This window comes from Dasypus novemcinctus, chromosome 24 (assembly GCF_030445035.2).
Source record: "Dasypus novemcinctus isolate mDasNov1 chromosome 24, mDasNov1.1.hap2, whole genome shotgun sequence".
NCBI classification, from domain to species: Eukaryota; Metazoa; Chordata; class Mammalia; order Cingulata; family Dasypodidae; genus Dasypus; species Dasypus novemcinctus.
This window is the reverse complement of record NC_080696.1, coordinates 39,165,097-39,186,867: the sequence shown is the minus strand read 5'-3', so window position 1 is coordinate 39,186,867 and position 21,771 is coordinate 39,165,097. Positions and strand designations below refer to the sequence as shown.

The window sequence follows — 21,771 nt, the reverse complement described above, 5'->3', positions numbered from 1 at the left end:
GAGACAAGCAAAAACACAGAGGAGAGCGCAGCGAATGGGCACAGAGAGCAGACAACAAGCAAGCAGCAGAGGGGGGCAATAAATAAAAATAAATACAGACACAGAAGAACGCACAGCGAATGGACAGAGCAGACAGTAAGCAAGTCTAAGGTGGGTGGAATAAAGAAAAGTAAAAAGGAGTAGGTGAACTTAATTTTAATAAAATAGTTTATTTAACCCAATACATGCAAATTATTATCATTCTGACAAGTAATCAATACAAAATGATTTTTACATTTTTAAAAATTAAGTCTTTGTTTACATTACAGCACAACTCAATTTGTACTAACCACATTTCAAGGGCTCAGTAAATACATGTGGCCACCATACCAGGGCAACGCATTTACAGACCACTTATTAATCCATTTACCAGTTTAAAACTTGTGTTCAGAGGACACGCAAAAAATAACACGGATTGTATACACGTTACATTATGTTTTCCTCGTCATAGAGCAGGTGCTAGTAGTGCCCTCTTCCTTTGAGGGATGGGAGACTTGGGAGCCAGAGGACTTTCCTGAGCCTCCAGCCGGCGGGCGGCGGGGCCGGGATTTGAACCGTGTTTCCCCAGGACCCGCCGGCTGTCCGGCTCCGCTCACCTGCTGGTCACCAAGAATAGGAGCGAGCCGACCCGGGTAGTCACGGGTCTTCTGCATGTCGAAGTGCTTATAATCGCTAAAGAGCTCGAATGCGAACTCTAAGTCTTCAACATCGAGTTCCTCCTTCTTCACGTCTTTCTCCTTCTTCTCCTCCACCTCCTCCTCCTCTCGCTCAGAGGAAACATCCTTTTGCGAAGCCCATGGCACGCTTGGAATGCCCGGCTGCGCCACAGCCACGGCCACAGCCGCCAACAGCGTCGACTTGAGAACGCCAGGGGGCGCCGCATCCTGGAGCTGCGATACGGCCTTCTTCTCTATGGTCGATAGAGAAGGCGAAGGAGACTTCCGCTTCCGGCTGCCCAGCACTTCGCTGGAGCAGGTAGGCTTTTTGCGCTCTCGGGCCGTCCCCGACCGCTCCCCTCGCGGGTTCCGCGGGCTGTCTCTTTACGCGCAAATCTCTCTCTCCTTACTCTTTCCCCGTGCCGACACAGTGCTGATCCCCCAGTTGCCGCACAAAGAGTGACGTCTAGGGCCGGAGTTATGGCAGCACCACCGGAGAAACAAGGAGCCAGCGCGAGCTCGGTCCCGGAACGTAACTCTGCGGCCTCCTCTCCGATTCCAGAGGCGTCGCCCCCTGCTCCCGAGCACTCCGTCCCCAGCTCCGCAGACTCCGAAGCGATTCCTAGGCCTTCCGCGGAGGCCTCCGCGGCCCTGGAGCTGCCCCTCGCGCCTCCACCCCAGGGTCCCGAGCCGCTCGTCGAAGCCGCTCCGCGCTCCCTGCAGGGCCCTGGCGGCGCCGGGTTCGGTCCTGAGACGTTCCGCCAGCGTTTCCGGCAGTTTCGCTACCACGACGCTGCGGGCCCGCGCGAGGCGTTCCGGCAGCTGCGGGAGCTTTCCCGCCAGTGGCTGCGGCCCGACGTCCGCACCAAGGAGCAGATCGTGGAGATGCTGGTGCAGGAGCAGCTGCTTGCCATCCTGCCCGAGGCGGCGAGGGCTCGGCGGCAGAGCCGCCGCACGGATGTGCGCATCACGGGCTGAGCGATGAAACTGCGGATGGCCCGGTCCGGGTGCTCCTCGGCTTCCCACCCCGCGTTAATGAAAAATTAGTTTTGACAACTCTAGTAGTCTGTTGTGTTTCTTTCGTTCGTCCTTTACTAGGTTTATTTTCGCGAGTCTTTCTGGCCAATGGCGAAACCAAGTTAGCCCATGAGGTTGGCTTTTGGAAGACTTACTAGTTGGCTAGACTTGGGAAGTTTTTCTCTTGCGTTTCCCAGGGCCCCACTGGTTTCCTTTGTTTGGTGATAGGCTGTGTAATGAGAATTAAGAGCAGGCTCTGCTTCTACTACCTCTTACTAACTAGAATCCCACATGAAAAGATAAATCATAGGAATAGGGCTTGCTATATAAGCGGTTGTGAGATCCTGCAGGCAAAGTGGCTGAGTCTATTAAATGATCACTTACTACTAATACAGCTACTAAAATACTCCAGGCTACCCTTTGGACCGTGGGCTTCCCCAAAGGCCAAAGCTATTTGGCCATTTTAATGTGAATTGTTTTCCTGGAGGTCATTATAGAGAAAGGCTAGTGTTTGTGAGCTCTGGGTTTATGCCTCCAAACTCCCTCACCTTCCTTGTCAGATTTTAGGTCTCTGATAGAATTTAAGAAACAACTAGCATTAACAATGGGACATTTACATTGTTGGATTAACTCATTTTAAGGAGTGCCTCTTCCACCAGGTCTTTTTTCTGTTTAAGTAAGCGTAATTGTTTAGAAAGGGAAGGAATTTGACAAGTAATGGAGTAAGCTCTGCTATGAAATCTTAAAACCTACTACAGTGATTCTCTGAGGTTTCTGTGAGCCCAGGAGGGTTAGCTAGCTAACTGGGGCTATATGCAGATTTTTATTGGTTCCAGAAGAGTTCTATATGCTTTTTTTTCTTTTTAAAGATTTATTTCTCTCCCCTCCCCCCCACCCCGGTTGTCTCTTCTCTGTGTCTATTTGCTGCATCTTCTTTGTCTGCTTCTGTTTTGTCAGCTGCACAGAAATCTGTTTCTTTTTGTTGTGTCATCCGTGTGGACAGCGCCATTCTTAGGCAGGCTGCACTTTCTTTGGCGCTGGGTGGCTCTCCTTACGGGGCGCACTCCTTGTGTGTGGGGCTCCCCTACGCAAGGTCACCCCTGTGTGGCAGGGCATTCCTTGCGCACATCACTGCGCATGGGCCAGCTCCACACCGGTCAAGGAGGTCCGGGGTTTGAACCGCGGACCTCCTATGTGGTAGACGGACGCCCTAAGCACTGGGCCAAGTCTGCTTCCCTATATGCTTTTCAATATTAAATAAAACCATCTAAATGAATTCAAGTTTTCTGCATACTTCTTGATTCAGGATCCAAAGCTTGCACCTGCCTCCCTGTATAGAATGTAAAAGCAGACTTCCTTTCAAGCAGGTTCTTAACTTTTTTGTTCCTTGGACCCCTTTGCCAGTCAGGTGAAAACCAGGGACCCTTTACTAAGTCCACACTATACTGTGTATTATTTAATAAATATATCATACCTGCACCAACACGTCCCCAAAAAGTATATTTTTCTGATGTTCAAGCTCAGACCCAAGAACCCCTGCTTTAAAAGTAAATGTTTACACAAAAGTAATGCATATTAAAAAAGGCAAAGAACTCTATATAACATGCAGCTGAAACATAGCAACAAAAACCTGTTTTATTTTTTCCAAATACAGATAACAGAAGTTTGCATGTTTTGCAAATATTGCTTGAAAGCAACATTTCTATATACAGCGCCTTCTGTTCTAATAGCGCGTAAACATAGGTATATATCCACAGTGCAATGTTGGCTCATCAAGGGTCCACCTTGCATATACTCATTACTTAAATGATTAGTCAACCAGAACTACTTTTTGTCAAGGCAATTTTTGTAGGTGGATAGTTTTTCTCAAAAGACAAAACTTCAATAGTGCACAAGTAATGGTAACAGTAATGTTTGCAAATAATTTCCAGTGCTCCAACTTGGGGTTAATTCAGCTTGACCCAGGAACTAGGGATGGAGCCCCTCAACATGGCTTTAAATTAGGGAAGCACATTAAAGTCCTCAGTACTTTGAGAGTCCTCCCTGCTCCCCTGTCCCCAGACCTCCCTGTTTCCCTAAGGACAAAAGTAAAAACGGGTGAAATGGGATTATTTCCTTTATAAGACTTAAATGGTAAATCCATAATGCACAGTTGACAAAATGAGAATTCTGTTTCTGCTTCAATCTTTGAAAAAAAAAACCCAAAAACTGACTACCTTAAAAGTTACAGCTTCTCCAGATGTGATAATCAAATATTTTCAAAAAAGAATAATCAGTAATCTAGTAATACATCAGTCATCATAACTCACAGTTGTAGCTACAGAAAATCATCCTGTTTTCCTTCCTTTCTGGACAAGTGTCACAACTCTGATGTGGATGATTATCCAAAATGTAGATGCCATGAACACTCCTTGAGCCTTTCTTCCCATAACACAAACACTGTTAGAAGTGGGAAACAGCTTTTGGCAGAGGAATTGTGTCCGCTTTACTCCGATGTTATAACCACATGTATTCTTTCTGATGGATAAGCTATAGCAGGTCAACTTATACCTGTTCTGTAATTCATTTTATACCAAATGGTGAACAATTCACTAGGTAGAGCATTCCCTGAAACATCTTAGTACAGAAGCCTTAAGGACAACAAACACCTGTGCCTTAAAGCGTAACCATTCCAAAGGTTGCTGGAGATACTGTCATTGCTATTGAGATATTGGCTACTTCACGTTTACATAGTAAATATTTGCAGCATATAACATTACAGACTCATAAACCCACACATTTAACTTGTGAATGTTAATGGACAACTGTGCTTTGATTTTTGCCTTTAGTGATAAGAAAACTAAATAGTGAAACGAGTCACTCTTCAAAGCATGGAACATTTTTTCACTTTGCCTAGTAAGGAAAAACAAAATATAGCAATTACACATGGAACCGTAACCTGCAAAAGTAACACAAATATTGTCTCAAAAGGTACAAATAGGTTGTACCTGGACCTTAAGCAGCATAATCACCTTGATCTCCTCAAATAATACAAACAGGAAATTTAAAGTGTTAAAGTATATTAAAACAATTCTGAAAACACTAACTACTGAACACACACACCCTTCAGGGAAGGAAAAAAGGCAGCACATGTTGAATCTGAAATTGTTTACAACAATATAAAATAAGGTAAATTTCCCAAACCACATCCTTTGTAACAAATCTTTACATTGAAAGAGTTTAAAATTTTGGGAAATGTTTTCTGGACATTAAATAGAACTGGGAGCTGTCAATATTAAGAAGTGGGTAGCAAATGCTTGTCCTTTGGGTTCCAAGCGCCATCTGCTTCAGCTTGGAATTCAACCTAGATTCTTATTTCAATGAGATTCTAGTTCTCCTCAGGCTGTATGGGCTCTTCTACAAAAGACACAACCCAGCCAGCTCTGGGGTGAAAGCATACAAAACTTGTCCCTGGTACCATGAAGTCATGCAAGAAATGTGGTGAGAAAAAAGAAGAGTCCTAACAAGAAGGCAGCCAAGGCCTCTCTGCTCCTTCTCAGCCTCCACAGAACAGTGAAGATACAACATTCCCATGAAGCTGGAAAAAAGAAAATGCCTGCTGACTAAACACTACACCAGGCAGAAACCGGAAGGGTTGGTGTGTACCCCAACTTGACAGAATAGTCAATTAAATAAACTGCAAATTGAATTTACAACTGTTTCCAACTAAACTTTTTTGGCTCTCATTCCATTTATCATCAGTGGCACGATTTCAAGAGAAGTTTGTGCAAAAAGACCCACTCTTCATTCAACGATGTACAAAGAAGAAGGGAATCCCAAGAGTCTTATTTGCTACTTTCTTGGTAAGCTTCGAGATCAGAGTGCCCTACCTTCAGCGACCAAAATGGCCTCTTTGTCCAATGTCCATCATACCCCTAACCCGGGTCCCTGAAGTCAGTTGGTGTCACGTGCATTCGGCATGCTGTATTTGTTTATTTAAATATGCAAAGCTCCTCCTGCAGGCGCCCCAGGATTATGCCCCCATTAATTGTGGGTGCCCAGTTTCACGTTGAGCAGCAAAGGGCGATCTGCTGCACTTTGCCCAGGTCCGTCAACAGCTGCTTGATGCAATGCTTGAGCTGTGGGAGCCTGGCCAACGGCTCTGGGGGCTCCAGTTCCCCAGTGTAGTCCAGCCAGCTCTCCAACACTGTCAAAGAAGAGAGACAAAACCCAGTGAGCTTCCAACACTTGATGATCTATCAAAACATCAGCAAGTTTCAGCACCTTATCCCCTCTGGCCACTCATGCGGGGAGGGAAGGGGAGGGATGGCCATTTCAGCTAACATTAACTCAAAACCACCGACTCTTGCTTTAGAGCAATAGAACTTTCTGTGATGATAGAAAAGTGTTGTCCAATACAGTAGCCACTAGTCATTTGTAGCTACTAAGTACCTGAAATGTCTCAAGTGCAACTAAGAAAATGAATTTTAAATTTTATTCAATTTTAATTACCTTAAATTTAAATAGCAACAATAGCTAGTGGCTACCGTATTAAGACAGCGTAGCTCTAGAGTCTAGAGAGCGTAGCTCTCAGTATTATTGTCCACTCTTTATAAAGCTTTCCCATGTTGGAAATCACAGTGCCTGGCATTTTAGACTCCTCTCAAGGGAAATGAAAATCTAAAGGGACTTAAAAAGGTCTTCTTTTATTACCATAAATTCTGATTTGCTTCATTATTACTTTTTTTTTCCACATTCAGTATTTTTATTTACTTTCCTAGCAGACAACTTAAATACCTTCCCACCCTTTCTTTTAAGTTAGTGTGATAATTTTCCATAATAAATTACTTAAGGAGAAGCTTTGATCAAGAATGGAAACAGAGAAAAAAAAAATACTGCTGCTTTAAAAAAAATAACACGTTCACCAATTATATTCAAACAAAACCACACAATATTGCATACTATGTGCTCAGTGTTTCCTAGCAGCTGGCTTTCCTCCCTATCATGCAAATGGCAGAGCTGCAGTCAGCTGCAGTTTGTCATGCTAGATCCCGGGGGTTCACTCTGCTTCACATTATTCGAAGACCCTGGTTGGAAGACTCTGAAGTCTTGAAATCCCAAATTGTTATGGCTCCATTGATGCCAGTAGTGCAAAATTTGCAACAGTCTTGCTTGTCCACCTCATATCAACACAAGTGATGCTGTTTTGGTGCAGCGTCTCCAAGGCTGTATTGTGGTCCTTGGTAGTGGCCCTCTTGTCCATGTTCTGGAAGCATTCCATGGTCGACAGGTTGCACTGGATGCTCTGTTTTGCAAGGTCTAGTTTGGAGACGAAGGTCAAGCAGCCACGGTCATCGTAGTTAAAGAGTACTGGGCAGCAGTCATGGCCAGGAGCTATGACACTATTCTCAGAGATAAACCATACACTCAGCAGTGGCAGGAACTCCGTTTTCAGAGTTGAAACCTGCATGCTTTTCAAGGCATCAGCAACAGACACGGTGCTGTCATGGCTGACCCAGGCCAGGCGGCTCCCACTGACAGAGAAGCTGACCTCATGGACCCAACCACCAGTGCCACTGCCATCAAATTCTGACATCAGCTAGCCAAAAGGCATTTTGCTGCCCCACAGTACACTGGCTGGCTTTTCATCCATTTCTTTAATGTAGGCAGAAAACACTCTGCATTTGAAGTCACAGGATCCTGCTGCCAGCAAAACATTGCTGGGATGCCAATCCAAGCTGAGGACCGTGGTACTAATAGGCTTTTTAATGTGCTTGCTTACCCACCAGTCATTTGTAGACTCGAAGTAATAAACAAATGAGTCGTGCTCCACTTCTCATAACAAATTTGTTCTCTAGAGGGGACCACTTCACAAAAGTGGCTGCACAATTAATTCATTCTCAGGATCACCAGGGTTGGCTTCCAAACATCATCCTTCTGACTCCAGACATACGCGTTGCGAGATCTGCCCCGTAAGTGACAATGCGGCCACTCTTGGGAGCCTAGTCAATACCTGTGATGTGTCCACTGTGCTCCTTGAGTTGATGCGCTTTTACCCACTGGCTCCCATTCTTCTTATATGTGGACTTCGTGGTTATTGGGGCTAAGGGCAATCTGTGTACAATCCCTGTTTCAAGCATGACAGGTGATTTGCTCCAGTAAAAACTGATGCAGACATATTACTCTCAGTGTTTTTAAAAGATAGAAAGCTGGGGTCGGGGTAGTCCAGATGGTCCCAGAGCAGAGAACTTGTGGACTCTGGTCAGTTGATGCGAACAAGCTCCCCATATTAATTACTGATTGAAACATCAGCAGTTTCAATCAATGGCACAGAATACTCTGATTTTATTTTTTCCCTTTAAATATTTAATGTAAGACATCCTGACACTATTATACTTGGTTCAATATCTAAAAAGTGGTTTCTTGCCTGTAAGAACAAGGCCAAGACTGGGGAGATCCAAGCCTGAGCTGAGGAGTGGAAAGACGGTAAGACATACACAGGTTCTGACTTCTCCCCTAAGGACAAGTTTCTTTGGCAGCAACAGAACATTCACCCTGCTTCCATGGTGCTAAGCCCCCTCTCAGGGACCCCGAGTCACTCCTATTGCTTTTCTCTGAAAATCAGTTTGGTAGCTCATGCTCTCTTGGCTCTCCAATATCAGGCTTTTCATAGACAATGGCATCAGTTTCTATTCTAAAGAACCCAAGTGAACCTTTAAAGAGTGAAAGAGAGACAGAAACTCTCTCCCTTCCAGAAATGCTCTTCCCATGCACCCTGGATTGGCCTCCCATTCTTAGTTCCTCATGTTTGCTTGAAGGGCAGAACATGCAGGTGAGGGTATATAGGTCTCTCTCTTTGTCAATATTCTTTCATGGGGTAACTCCTTTTCCAGTTGAGCCAGTCCTCTTATCATCCATCCTGAGCCATCCCTCTCTAGCAGAAAACATCAACTCTCTTCAAAAGGCCCAGCTTGTTCCAGAAAGCCTTCCTGTTATCATTTCAACTCAAAACAAGTGGTTCTCCTCCTCTGGCATGGCCTCAGCTGTCCATGTATCCTGGGCCACACCTCATGATCTTTGCTAGTTTAACCTACTGCATTTTTTCCAAGTTGTCCACATAAGTATGTTTTATATCCCAAGTTACCATAATAGCAGCCTGAATCCAGTAGTAAAAATAACCAGAACATCTATTTCTTAATTGAGCTCCATTTTTTTAAGATAAAAATAACCAGAAAATAACTGAACAATCCAAAAGAAATTTGGTCCGGGGGTGGGGAGTATATGGGGACCTCTTATATTTTTTTAATGTAACATTAAAAAAAAAAATAAAGAAAAAAACCAAACAAATAAATAAATAAAACAAAAGGAATTTGGTCCTTGAAAACCCAAACCAGCAGTTTCCTGAGGGGTCAAGAGTGAACTTGATTGTGTTCATTACAAGTTCAGTCCTCCAGGACCATCAGTAATCCCTAACACCTGGGAGAAAAACCCAGGGGCCACACAAATGACACCATAAAGTTCTTTTTTTTTTATTTAAAGATTTATTTTTATTTATTTCTCTCCCCTTCCCCCCCCCACCCCAGTTGTCTGCTCTCTGTGTCCATTCGCTGTGTGTTCTTCTGTGACCACTTCTATCCTTGTCAGAGGCACTGGGAATCTGTGTTTCTTTTTGTGGCGTCATCTTGTTGTGTCAGCTCTCCATGTACGCGGCACCACTCCTGGACAGGCTGCACTTTCTTTCACACTGGGCAGCTCTCCTTACGGGGCGCACTCCTTGTGCGTGAGGCTCCCCTACGCGGGGGACACCCCTGCGTGGCACTGGCACTCCTTGTGCGCATCAGCACTGCGCATGGGCCAGCTCCACGTGAGTCAAGGGGGCCCGGGGTTTGAACTGTGGACTCCCCATGTGGTAGGCGGATGCCCTATTCATTGGGCCAAGTCTGCTTCCCACCATAAAGTTATTAAATCTCTACTGACTAAGGAGGAAAAGGCTTTGTTTTAGATTCTATCAAAAATTGAAATAAAGGTTTTTTTTCCTTCTTCAGATTAATCTTGGATATCCTCAAAACTCAATTACATCAGAATTTCAATTCCTCAAAAAACTGTGTTACTGAAATGTTTGCTGTAGGTAGAGTACAGTGCTCTTCTTCACACCCTCCTTTACAGACAGGATTGGGCAAGGGAGGTTAAGATCCCTGGCATTTTGCAGTTTCTCTACATGTATATTTTAAGGAGAAAATGGAGGTGGAGTGAGGGTGATAAAAAGAGGAGTCAAGAATACAGCTGTCCCTAGAGACCAGACCAAGGCCAACTCAGAGCCAGGTTGGGGGTAGGCAGTGGAGGGTGGCCAGAAAGCAGCTCATCCAGGCAGGAGAAGCCACAGAAAAAGACCTACCATCCAATTCCTTCTCAATGGAGTCCATCCTATGTGTGACTTCATCCTGAAGAGACTCCACGTGCGTCAGCAGATTAAACTGCCACTGGTGCTGGGAACTGAGCAGCCCCTCTCCACCTCTGTCCAGCAACTTCCGAGCAGGGGCTTCCTCTGGCAGGACCTTTTTGGACAAATATTCTCTCACCTGGGGATGCAACGCCATTTAAGTTACTGAGTGGAAGACAGCTCATGGCCACTTCTCCAACAAACCTGTGTTTACAACCATCTGAAAAATACCTGCAGTCTGGATGCTCTAAATCTCTAAATCTGTATCTCTGTATCTCCCTTTCTTCCTTCGCTCTTAGACACTGGGCAGGAGTGTGCCTACCATATCAGTCCCTACCACCTCAGGGCAGCACTGACCCATGCCGAGAGCCCCACAGCTGCTTCCCACTGATTGGACCATTGCCCTATTCCTGATATCAGCCTCAGGAGGCCTTACAGAATGTCTTCCAGAGCCCTGAGATCTGACTACAGCAGGGGTAGAGATAGGGTAGACAAGGGTTAATATGTGGTAATCACACAAACTAGATATAAGTCCTAGTTCTGTCTCTTGCTGAACATGTGGCCCTGGATGAATTACTTCAGCTCTCTGAGCTTTTGTTCTCTCATTGAAAAGACAGAGGTAGTAAAATCTACTTTGAAGGTTCAAGAGAATAAAATTAGATGAGGTAGATAAATATACTGTGTGTAGCTACAGGTTATCACTGATGGAGATTTTTTAACCCTGGCTGCCTTGCTTAAGCCCACTACCTCCTTACTTTTGGTTATGTGCCAGACACCTACAGGAAATCTAGGGCAGCATGCAAGCTACCTAATCTACAGGACCAGAAATTTTGTATGGGGTTTGGGATCCCGCTCTTCCATGAATTACTTTGAAATGAAAAGAGATTCTAGTTATATTTATTTAGGGTTTGCTATATGTAAAGCAATGAGCTGAGAGCTTTTCACAAGGAAGTTCAACAATAACTGAGTGGGCACTGTCACTGTCCCCATTCTACAGATGAGGAGACAGATTAGATGAGGTGAGGCAAGCTGCTCAGAATCACACAGTAAGTGGCAGAGCCCAGAACTGAAACTGGGTCTGTCCTGACCACCCTTATTTAGCCCAGCATTGTTCTGACACTGGCAAGGGCACAGGGATGAATGAGGCACAAGCCCCTGCCTTGAAAGGATTACAGTCTACAGTACTCCCCGGGGGCAATCACAGCAATGTATTTAATGCTGGTGATACCAATGTACAGGATCAATCTGTGAAAGGAAGGAAGACAAGGACTCTCAAATCACACAGCCTTGCTAACAACTGCAGACAAGACAGGAGAAGACCAGTGAAGAGTCTGAGATAAAACCATCCGCAAGGAAGATGACACATGGGCTCACAGAAGAGTGTAACTGGAATAACAAAAAATTGATAATGGCTCTTGGGAAGACTGATGAAACAAGCAGTATTATGATAAAATGTGAAGTTTGTGAAGTCAAAGTAAAGCTATCATACAATTTTATGGAAAAAATTGTGCCTAGCAAATCATTTGATTCATTCTTTGCTCATGCTGAGGATTAGCACCTAGGTACAAATACAATATAAACTGTTTAAAAAACAAAAACAAACTCATTTTCTTAAGTTAGCTTCATTTTTCAAGTTCCAATCAAACCCTTTTCTCCTTGTCACTTTCCACCTCTCCACCCTCCACCCCTGACTATGCCATTTTGTGGGCATTTCCTAGAACCAAGGATCTTTGCCTCAAGTGGTGCTCCTAACTTTGTATCCACTTTAACAGACCAAAAACGTCTATGCTAGGCAAATTTAAATACACTTTTATAATAAATATTTTATAATAAGTACATCTTCCAGAGAATATGTAGCCCCAGGAGAACCTACAAGCATTCAAACACCAAATTAAGCACAAGTGCAACCCAGCGCTTTCTGAAGCAGTTGATCAGGACACTATCACATGTACTGATGAAAGGTTTCCCAAAGTTAATTTTTCTCATAATACAATAACGAAATTTGCTTTAACACTTGGAAAGACCCATCCATACTAAAAAAAATATCAATTGCTTACTTCTAAATTAAAGGTTATGGCATGCAAGAGAAAATAATTATATGTTCAAAGTATTGAAAAGAAGAAACTTTAAAAATATCTTTTTATATTATATTTACTTATATATTATAAATTTATTTATATTATAATAAAAGACTAACCAAGTGTGAAGAGCTGCTAACTAAACCAGAAAATAAGACTCTTGGCAAGCAATATTGTAATGGAAAATGCCATTTTTGTTTACTAAGAAGCTAGAAAAGCTATATCCTGAACAGATTAAAAGCAAACAGCATTGATAACAAGTATTTATCAGAAGAAAAAAAAAAAAAGAACCAGTGCAAGCAAGTCACATACCTTTGGGGAGCTGGATTTGGGGTCACTGTCCCCCCTGCTCCTGTCTTGGTCTAGAGGCCAGCCCAGGCGCGGGGAGAGGGAATCGTCACCATTCTCATGGAGGGGATTGACTGCCTCATCGAGGGCAGAGCCCCGGGTCTCCACCACCAGCTTCTGCTCCACAGCAGGGTAGTAGGCGCGGGGTTTCTGGTAGCAGTGCTCGCTGGTGATATAGGACTCCTCCACAGACCGGGGCAGAGCCAGGGGCAGGGGCTTCTCCACTGCCCCATTCAAAGTTCTATAGCTTAGGGCTTCCTCCTTGCTCTTGGCTTCAGTGACATGGATGTGTCTGGAATGAGATCTCCCCTCCCCTGAGTGCTGTTTCCAAGGCTGACACCAAAGCTGCAAATCAGGATGCTCCCTGCTTCTGTTAAGAAGATAAACAGGGAAAAGGGCTTTGGAGTAACTGGCCCTACTGAGGCTTCTCGATTCCCAAACACTCTTCCAATAGGAAGAACAGCTCCCACCTAGGCCATCAGGCCTTGTGCCAAGCAAAAAGGAATGTAAATCTCAGTGTCTCAGGAGACCACTTACGGCAAGCTCCTACTGTATACACACTGAGTGGGACTGGACTTGCAGTCAACAGCCTTGATCTGCATTTCAACTTTGTCACTGATTAGGGGGGTGTTGCTATAATGTGCCTCAACCTGCCTCACTGTAGTTTCCTCTTCTGTACTGGGTTAATCATCTGTCTGCCTTCAATCACTGAGTTTTATAAATTAAGTGAATTAATTTAAATGGAAGTATTTTGTTGATAGTAAAGTACTAGTCAAATGTGGCTTACTAAAAATAACCCTATTATTAAATAGTCACAATAACCTTGGCATGCAATGGCACTTAGTAACAAAACACAACAAAGACCCAGAAAAAAATACATCAACTACCATCTATGAGGTCTTTAATAATAAAGTCTTTATTCCAAAGAGAAAATCTTGTTATTAAAGATTAGAGATTTCTTAGTATTTGTGAGCCATAGACTCTGAGAATCTGCCTACTTGAATGTGCAAATGAAACTCCACATGACTTCAAAGTTTCCTAGAAACAGTCACTTCTGGAGTTTGGACCCAGTAGAAGGTCATTAAATTAGATTATAGGATCATAATCAATTTTTTAAAATGAAAGAGAACAGAAAAGAAAATATCAGAGTGCATCATTTTAAGTAAGGATTGCTGTTTTATGAAACTTTTTCAATTTTATAAGCATAAGCAATATAAAATGTATTTCTTACTGTGGAATATATTATTTTACAAGTTTAAAGCCACTACTCTAGATAAATTTAATCATTTAACTCTTCTTTATCACTCCGAATTTCCATAATAACCTTTGATCATTTAAAAGGGAGAGAGGGAAAGAGGAATGGAGGGAGAAAGGGAGGGAAGGAGGGACTTCAGAAAAGCACTGGGGGAAGTGGATATGGCTCAAGCAACTGGGCTCCTGTCTACCACATGGGAGGTCCGTGGTTCAGTTCCCAGTATCTCCTAAAGATGACAGTGAGCTGGTGCAACAGGCAGACACAGCAAGCTGACACAACAAGACGATGCAACAAGAGACTCAACAAGAACATAATGAGAGAGACAATAAAAGCAGGGAACAGAAATGGCTAAAGTGAATAAGCACCTCCCTCCCACATCAGAGGTCTCGGGTTCAGTTTCCAGTGCCTCCTAAAACAAGAAGTCGAACACACAGCAAATGCAAACAACAAGGGAATAGGGAGAAATAAATAAAATAAATCTTTAAAAAAAAGAAGAAAAGCACTGGGCTTTTTGGGTGAGGACTATTAGCTACTAGCAGTTTAAAGCTGGAATGGCAGCCCTCTGAGTGTGTTCAGAAGTATGAGAAGATTGAGAATTCACAGAGGTATTTAGAAATGGGGGTTGGGGGCTATCTGGTTGTCACAATGACTGAGAAGCACTACTGCATTTAGTTCACAGAATCCAGGGATGCTAAATATCCTGTAATGCTCAGGTCAATCCCACAGTATAACGGCCAACAGTACCTTCCCAGTCTCCAACTAAGAAACACAGAAACTAGACTGGTGGGAAAGCACAAGTTTAACTTCCCATATTTAAGTGCCACCCATTTAACTGAAGCCTTCCTACAGAAATGGAATAGGCCATAAACATGAAGGAAGGCATGGTGAGTTTACAGATCCTCAAATTCTGTTCCTGAGGGCATACAACCATCCCGTGCTCAGCCCTCCCACTGCAACAATCACCACACCACTTCTACCCACTGAGGAAAGAGAAAACAACAGGCTTCAAGGCAGCCCGAGTCCCAGGGCCACCTCCAGGCATGGGATCAGAGCCTGTGCTGCCTGTACCAGTAACCTACACCCAAGATCCTGGAACACTCCTCTGAAATCATAATTGCATCAGAGAAAATGGGAGTAATTGAAAACTTTCAGGTCCACCTGTAGTCTACAACTCATTAGCATGGAGTACAAACCTCCTCTAAAAATGACTTAGAGGAGTGGATGTGGCTCAAGCAGTTAAGCGCCTGCTTCCCACAAGGGAGGTCCCAAGTTTGGTCCCTGGTGCTTCATAAAAACAAAAAAAAACAAAAAACAAACAGCAAATAAGTGGAAAAATCAACTCAGGGGAGCAGATGTAGCTCAGTAGTTGAGTGCCAGCTTCCCACATACAATGTCCCAGTTCAATCCCCGGCCCAGTACCTCAAAAACAATTTTTTTAATTTAAAAAATTAATAAAAAATAAAAAAGACCTAAGTCATTACTTGCTCCCTCAATTTCTCCACCCAGCTAAGATCTGAAGCTCCAGCTACTGTTCCCCACAAGGATGCCCTGGCTTTTCCTGTGAGCCCTGTCAATCATGAAGCAAGTACACAAAGCCAACTTGCCACATTTTGATGACAACCGGTACTCTGGAGTCTCTCCAACTTCTTTTTTTTTTTTTAATTTCTCTCCCCTTCCTGCACCACCTCCCCCACCCCGTTTGCTTGCTGTGTCCATTCGCTGTGTGTTCTGTGACCACTTCTATCCTTATCAGTGGTACCATGAATCTGTGTTTCTTTTTGTTGCATCATCTTGTGTGTCAGCTCTCCGTGTGTGTGGTGTCATTCCTGGGCAGGCTGCACTTTCTTTCGCACTGGGCGGCTCTCCTTATGGGGCATATTCCTTGCATGTGGGGCTCCCCTATGCGGGGGACACCTCTATGTGGCAGGGCACTCCTTGCGTGCATCAGCACTGTGCATGGGCCAGCTCCACATGGGTCAAGGAGGCCCAGGGTTTGAACCCTGGACCTCCCATGTGGTAGGCGGACACCCTAACCATTGGGCCAAGTCTGATTCTCTCTCCAACTTTTATTGTTTGCCTTTGAAAATAAATTCACCAGGACACTTGGGAACAATATTTCTGAGAATGAAGATCCAGAACGCATGACAGCAGAGACTATCCATGCACACACATATGAAGAGAGGCCAGTTCCTCCTTTCCCAGGATCTTTTCTCCATTTATAATCTCTAATATGGTCTCCCTATATCCTCTCCTAAATTGGTTGAATAGAAGAAATCAAATTTAATTCCAGTACAAAGTCACTGCTGTAATAGGAATCTAAAGAGGGCTCCAGAATGTGGGCCAGGAGCACTGGCATTTCAGTGGAAAGAAAGAGAACACCACCTAACTGAATCTTCAATGAAAAGAAATAGAGCAAAGTTTAACAATCGGGGGCACCACTTGAGGTGTTTCCAGGCCCTGCTGACTACTTTCTACTTGCCTCAGTCAATTTCTGGCATCTGGAATTAAGAAGAAATTCACTTTGTATATAAAGAGTGTAGTTTCCCTTTATAAAATGTGAGGGGAAGAGCTAGTCTCTGGCATTTTATCTAGGGCTGGTATTTGTCACGGTGACTGCTAATTGCCCACAGCATCCATCCTCCTTCTCTTCTCTTATAGCTCCCACCCACTCCTGAATTTTAGCAGGGCACATGGCCATTTGGCTAGTCGTGCCTGCAATTAGGTGTGTCCATGAAACTACTTGCCCTCCCCTCTTTTTCTCTTTTCTCCCCCTTTCTCTTTTCCCCTCTTGGGTCTGGGGCACAACTGTCATGCAGGTGACACTGCTTTCACCATGCAGATGCAGGTAGCCTTGAGGAACTACCAGAGCAAAAGACAAAAGGAATCTTAGGCCACTTACCTGGTCGGAACACTCCTGCCTACCCATGAGCAATTCATTACATGACAGACAAATTCTGGGGTCTTTGTTAGAGCAGCTTAGCTTTTATTCAAACCAATGTAGACATTTGCTGCATAAGGTCCTACTGTGTGCCAGCCAAGTGTGACAGGAATCAGCCCCCTATTCTGCCATCTCAGGGCTCTACTGCTGTATTTGGTCTGATAGTAAGAGGCTTCCAGAACAGATTAGCATGAAGAAAACCTGGTTGGGGCATGGCCTATCATGTATTAACTCAATAATAGAAATAAGTCAGGACTTGGATTGTGGTACCAGCTTTGCCATCAATTTCCTGGAGAACCATGGAAGAGTTTACTTTCTTGGTAAAATGGGGGTAGGTTATAAAAGCTAACAGACCTCATATATGAGCCACATGTCTTTATGAGAGCTTACATGAGCCTTGGTCATCAGACATGTAGAATGTGATCACAGGAGGATATGCCCTGAATTTCACTCCCCAAACTACTGGCCACTAAAAGCCAGAAAGTCCAGGTCCAAAAGGCCTAAAATTTTACTGTATGAGTTTACCACCAAGAGACATATTTACTGAACAACAAGCCTGCCAAAAATATCCCTCACAGGAGCTTTCAATTTTACTTTATGAATTAAGAATGATTACTATGTAACTAAGAATTTTTAGTAAAGGTCTCAAACTCAACTGTCTTATTTTGTGGCTCTCCAATTTCTCAAATTTATCCTGCCTCAGAATGTGCCAAATTAGACTCCTTTCCAAAAGCTGCAGGTGTCATACGTACTGCAAGATGCTCATCTTGAGCTGTAGACCGTGGAGAACCTCAATCACTCTCTGCACATCGCCAAGGAGCTGGTGGGTGGCTACGATCTTCTTCGCATTCTGGTGGGAGTAGTTCTCTTCTAGAAATGCCAGGCCATGCATATGTCCCCTGCTCAACCACTCCTTGTCATACCAGTACTTGAAGCCAGGCCTCTGACCTACAGCAGTGACATTGAAAGGGTTAGTACACAGCCTGGAGGAAACCCACCTGATTTAATCACTATCACACACATACATTTACTTGGCACTTATTACATGCTACGTGTTGGTAACAAAGAAGGGAATATGGCATGTACATTTCTTTATCTCTTGGAATTAGCCAAGCAAGGCATGGGAACCTAGATATCTCTTTACACTGAAATATCATTCCCCTACCCCTACTTAAAAACTACAATGGCTGCATACTGCTCACAGTAAACTCAAAGCCCTAACATTGTTCTAATGAAGCCTGCCAGACCTGGTTCCTTCCTGCCTTCCTCTCACTCCCTCACAGTGCCCTCCTTTCAGTTTCTAGTATTAGGAGGATCTGGGCTCTAACATTCCCCAAGGTCTTTGCTCCTTACCACCTCCTCCTCAGAGAGGCCTTTTGTTACCTTCCAAAGTAAAAGGGCCTCTTTCATGCCTCCTAGACATTCCCTATCTGATCTCTTTCCCCCACCTCACAGCACTGATCACCACCTAAAATATTCTTGTTCACGTGACTTACTTTGACATCCGTTTCTGGACTCTACCCCACAAAGAGCCAGAAGAGTAGGAACCATCTTGGATCCCCAGTGCCTACAAAAGGCATCCAGTATTTAATAAATGACTGGAAAGAAGTCCCAGGTCCCTTCTGATTTTACCACATAAGTAAGAGGGGGTCAGGCCCCTTCCCTTCTCGGGACCTCTGTCGCCACATCTGTTACAATGACAGATGAACTACAAGGCTTCAGTGGTCTTTTCCTTACAGGGCTCCTTAGGAGGGTGTGAAAACACCAATGCACATGACCAGAAGCATTCCTACTCCAAAAGCCCAGGGAACAGCCTTCAACCAGACTTGTTCACCTTCCAATACCTATAAAAACTCGGAATCCCCAAGATCCTTGAACTCTTTGTGCCTTTACTAACGCATGTGGTGGATTTGTACCTCAATTTTGTTAAAAATATCTTTAAGCAACCTTTAAGGAATCAATCTTGTAGGTTAAACTTTTGGCCCAAGACATCACAGAGTCAAACAGAGTCTATAAATGCAGACCCTGTGACAGACATTCAGGGGTCAGTTCAGGATGTGTTTAAAAATGGCCTTGAAGAGGCCTAGAGCAGCATTGTGCCTGGGAATTTCCTCCTGTCAGCCTTCATGTTACTCAAATGTGGCCAGTCTCGAAGCCAAACTCAGCATGTAAATGCAATGCCTTCCCCCCAGCGTGGGACACGACACCCGGGGATGAGCCTCCCTGGCACCGAGGGACCACTATCAACTACCAACTGATGATGCAACTGGAAAATGACCTTATACGGAAGGTTCAATGCGGATCAGCAGAATATCCCTGTCTACATAAAATAACATGACTTTAAAATGCTGTTTGACCTAATGTAAGGGGGAAATGGAAAGGAGAAATGAGTTTATATGGCTACGAGTCTCTAAAAAAGAGTCTGGAGGCTGGCAGAAGGATTGCCCTTATGCACAACTGAGCAGAGTCTGAGAGACAGATAAAGCAGATACAACTCCCAGATATTGTTTCCTTTGAGGGCTAAAGAGACCCATGGGAGTTATGGTCATGGCCGATGGGGTTAACTACCAGGTCAGAGGGCCCCTCTTTGGAAATGGTGTTTATGTGTGATGAATCTGGACTCAGATGGGATCTCTCTTCATAAGACTTTCATGCTAATGTGCTGGAGGTACAGTTAGTGTTGGAGTTTAAGATATATTTAGGGGATTTGAATCTCTGGACTGACAATGTGATAGCCAGGTCCTGAGCCTCAACAGACTCCAGCACCTACAATCTGATTTATTGGACTCACCACACTCAGCTAAGATGGAGTTGAAGGACAACCACCACACCATGGAGCCTAGAGTGATTACAACTTAAAGTGGGAGGATTGCATCCAGCATCCATGTGGAATCTGAGCCTCCTCTTGACATAGAGGTGCAATGGACACAACCAATCCAATGTCCACATAGAAGAGGTGGCATTGGATTGGGAAAAGTCGACAGGGTGGCTGATGGGTATGGGGAAATACAGGAAGAGATGAGAGGTGGAGGCGTCTTTGGGACATGGAGCTGCCCTGGATGGTGCTTCAGGGGCAATCACCGGACATTGTAAATCCTCACAGGGCCCACTGGATGGAATGGGGGAGAGTATGGGCCATGATGTGGACCACTGACCATGAGGTGCAGAGGTGCCCAAATATGTACTTACCAAATGCAATGGATATGTCATGATGATGGGAACGAGTGTTGCTGGGGGGGGGGGAGAGGTGGGGTGGGGGGGGTGGGAGTGAATGGGACCTCATATATATATTTTTAATGTAATATTATTACAAAGTCAATTAAAAAAAAAAAACGGCCTTGAAGATCAGAGTATAAAAGTTTGGAAAGTGTACAAGCACTTGATGAAGATGGTGCAATTTCTAAAAAGGGAAAAGAAGAGGGAAGAATGAAAGACAATAAGGTAGACAAAAAAGATTTTTAATTGGTACCTAAGGAGCTAGGATTACATGGGGGGATCTCAGAGGCAATTGCTGCAGGGAGGGGGCTAGGCAGCAGGATTTGAAGCAGCACTGTCTGTCTTACAAGACAATGGTCAGAGACCCTGATTCTCATCTCTGATCTGACACTGACTGACTGAGTGCTCTTGGGTCAGATATGTCCCTTCTGGGCCTGAGATTGCTCACCTGTCAAATGCAGGGATCCAACTAAGTGGTCTCTGAGATCCTGCTCATCAATAATATTCTATGACTCATGGACTAATCTGATCATGTTTTTTCCTTGGGCTAAGGGGACAAAGAGAGGCAGGTGCCTCCCTATGGACTAATCTAGTACAGGAAGACCCAGTATCACAACAGAGATCATCAGTTCTAGAAGGAAGCTGTCTACTAAAAGATCAACTGCAATGGCCAGCCCTTCCCTAAACAAGCAGCATAATTAAAATCAAGAGATTTGGCCCCACCCCATAATCCAGTTCTAATTCCAATTTGTTTTATGGGATTAGGCAAGTCACTTGCATTCTTTGAGTATCAAATTCTTCCTCCTAAGTAAAATGGGAGGAGGAGCTCCCACCAGGTCCACCTCATAAGACTGAAAAGAAGCAGAAACTCTAAAGCACTGTCTGGCTATAAGGGAATTGTGGGACTGGAGCTGAGAGGAAAGACACTGCAGGTGGTAAAGGGAGAAGGTGTCATCATCTCACTGACAGCAAGACAAGAAAACCCACAGATTTATAATCCACCCCAAGACTTCAGGAAAGGGACAACAAGTACCACAGGCCACCCATATGGGCCATGCAACAATGAAACTAACCGATCCTGCTAAGGAATTAATTCACTGCTCTGTTTCCTCGGGTTATAGGCTCTATGCAGCCATACCCTTCTCCCCTTCCCTTCAAAGGCATGTCTCCTTTCCAGATGGCAGCAGTGAAGCTGCCAAAGGGAACAGAAGGAGATTTCCAATGCTCCAACAGCCCCAAAAAGCAAAGGACAGAGCCCATTTGCCCATCATCATGAGCTCTCAAGAAAAGGGAAAGTTCTAGCTCAAGGTCAGGCCTTTTGCTAGGTGAACCTCTTCATACAGGCTTGCTTACTGCTAAGTTCAGGATAGCTGGCCACCACGCAGGCTAGCAACAATGACGAGAAGGAGGAGGAGTCCAGCCGATGCTGAAGAAATTAGTCTTAAGACCACACTTACTTAGGATGTTTCACAGTCAACTATGCTAAGGAAAAAGTTACATACTGTTAATATCCCTGACTCCAGATTCTCTACCTGGAGGGTCTTGGCAAACATAACAGGTGTATTTCTCAGGTACATTTTCTTCCAGTAATCCCATGCAGACCCCATGCTGCCAGCACTGGCACTCTTCACACTGTTAGAATTAAAGAAGCAACAAAAAATTAAACTCAGCAGGTATCCTCCATCCAAAAGTAAGATCTACCTGTGTGTGAGTGGGGAGTAAAAAGAGAGGGGGAGAGAAGCATTCCCTACTGGCTTATACAGAAAGTGAGCTACAACCATTCATGTAGAATTGTACTAATACCG

General features: G+C 44.3%; 2 protein-coding genes and 1 pseudogene across 11 annotated transcripts in view; 1 reads left to right on the top strand and 2 right to left on the bottom strand.

Annotated features, from left to right (window-relative positions):
* Positions 1-907: 907 nt before the first annotated feature.
* Positions 908-1,756, top strand: SCAND1 (SCAN domain containing 1). The gene is made up of 2 exons (XM_004482409.3): positions 908-1,014; positions 1,127-1,756. Exon 2 carries the CDS (start codon positions 1,176-1,178, stop codon positions 1,671-1,673), a length of 498 nt encoding a protein of 165 aa, XP_004482466.1. The 5' UTR covers positions 908-1,014; positions 1,127-1,175; the 3' UTR covers positions 1,674-1,756.
* A 1,573-nt stretch (positions 1,757-3,329) lies between these two features.
* PHF20 (PHD finger protein 20) overlaps positions 3,330-21,771 on the bottom strand; it is a 168,145-nt gene continuing 149,703 nt past the window's right edge. For 8 of the 10 annotated variants that reach the window (XM_004482410.5, XM_012521156.4, XM_058286989.2 and 5 more), the window contains 5 exons: positions 21,499-21,598; positions 17,503-17,698; positions 12,522-12,927; positions 10,087-10,270; positions 3,330-5,898 (listed from right to left, as the gene is read on the bottom strand). In XM_004482410.5, the coding sequence (XP_004482467.1) occupies positions 5,756-5,898; positions 10,087-10,270; positions 12,522-12,927; positions 17,503-17,698; positions 21,499-21,598 (1,029 nt within the window). In that variant the 3' untranslated portion in view covers positions 3,330-5,755. The remainder of the gene's footprint in view (positions 5,899-10,086; positions 10,271-12,521; positions 12,928-17,502; positions 17,699-21,498; positions 21,599-21,771) is intronic. The other 2 variants (XR_011647319.1, XR_011647320.1) reach the window with 1 other exon arrangement.
* On the bottom strand, positions 6,283-8,236 carry LOC139437500 (actin-related protein 2/3 complex subunit 1A pseudogene; annotated as a pseudogene).

What these genes read in the sequence shown, in the direction of transcription:
- SCAND1 (XM_004482409.3), top strand. Translation starts at nt 1,176, where the DNA reads ATGGCAGCACCACCGGAGAAACAAGGAGCCAGCGCGAGCTCGGTCCCG.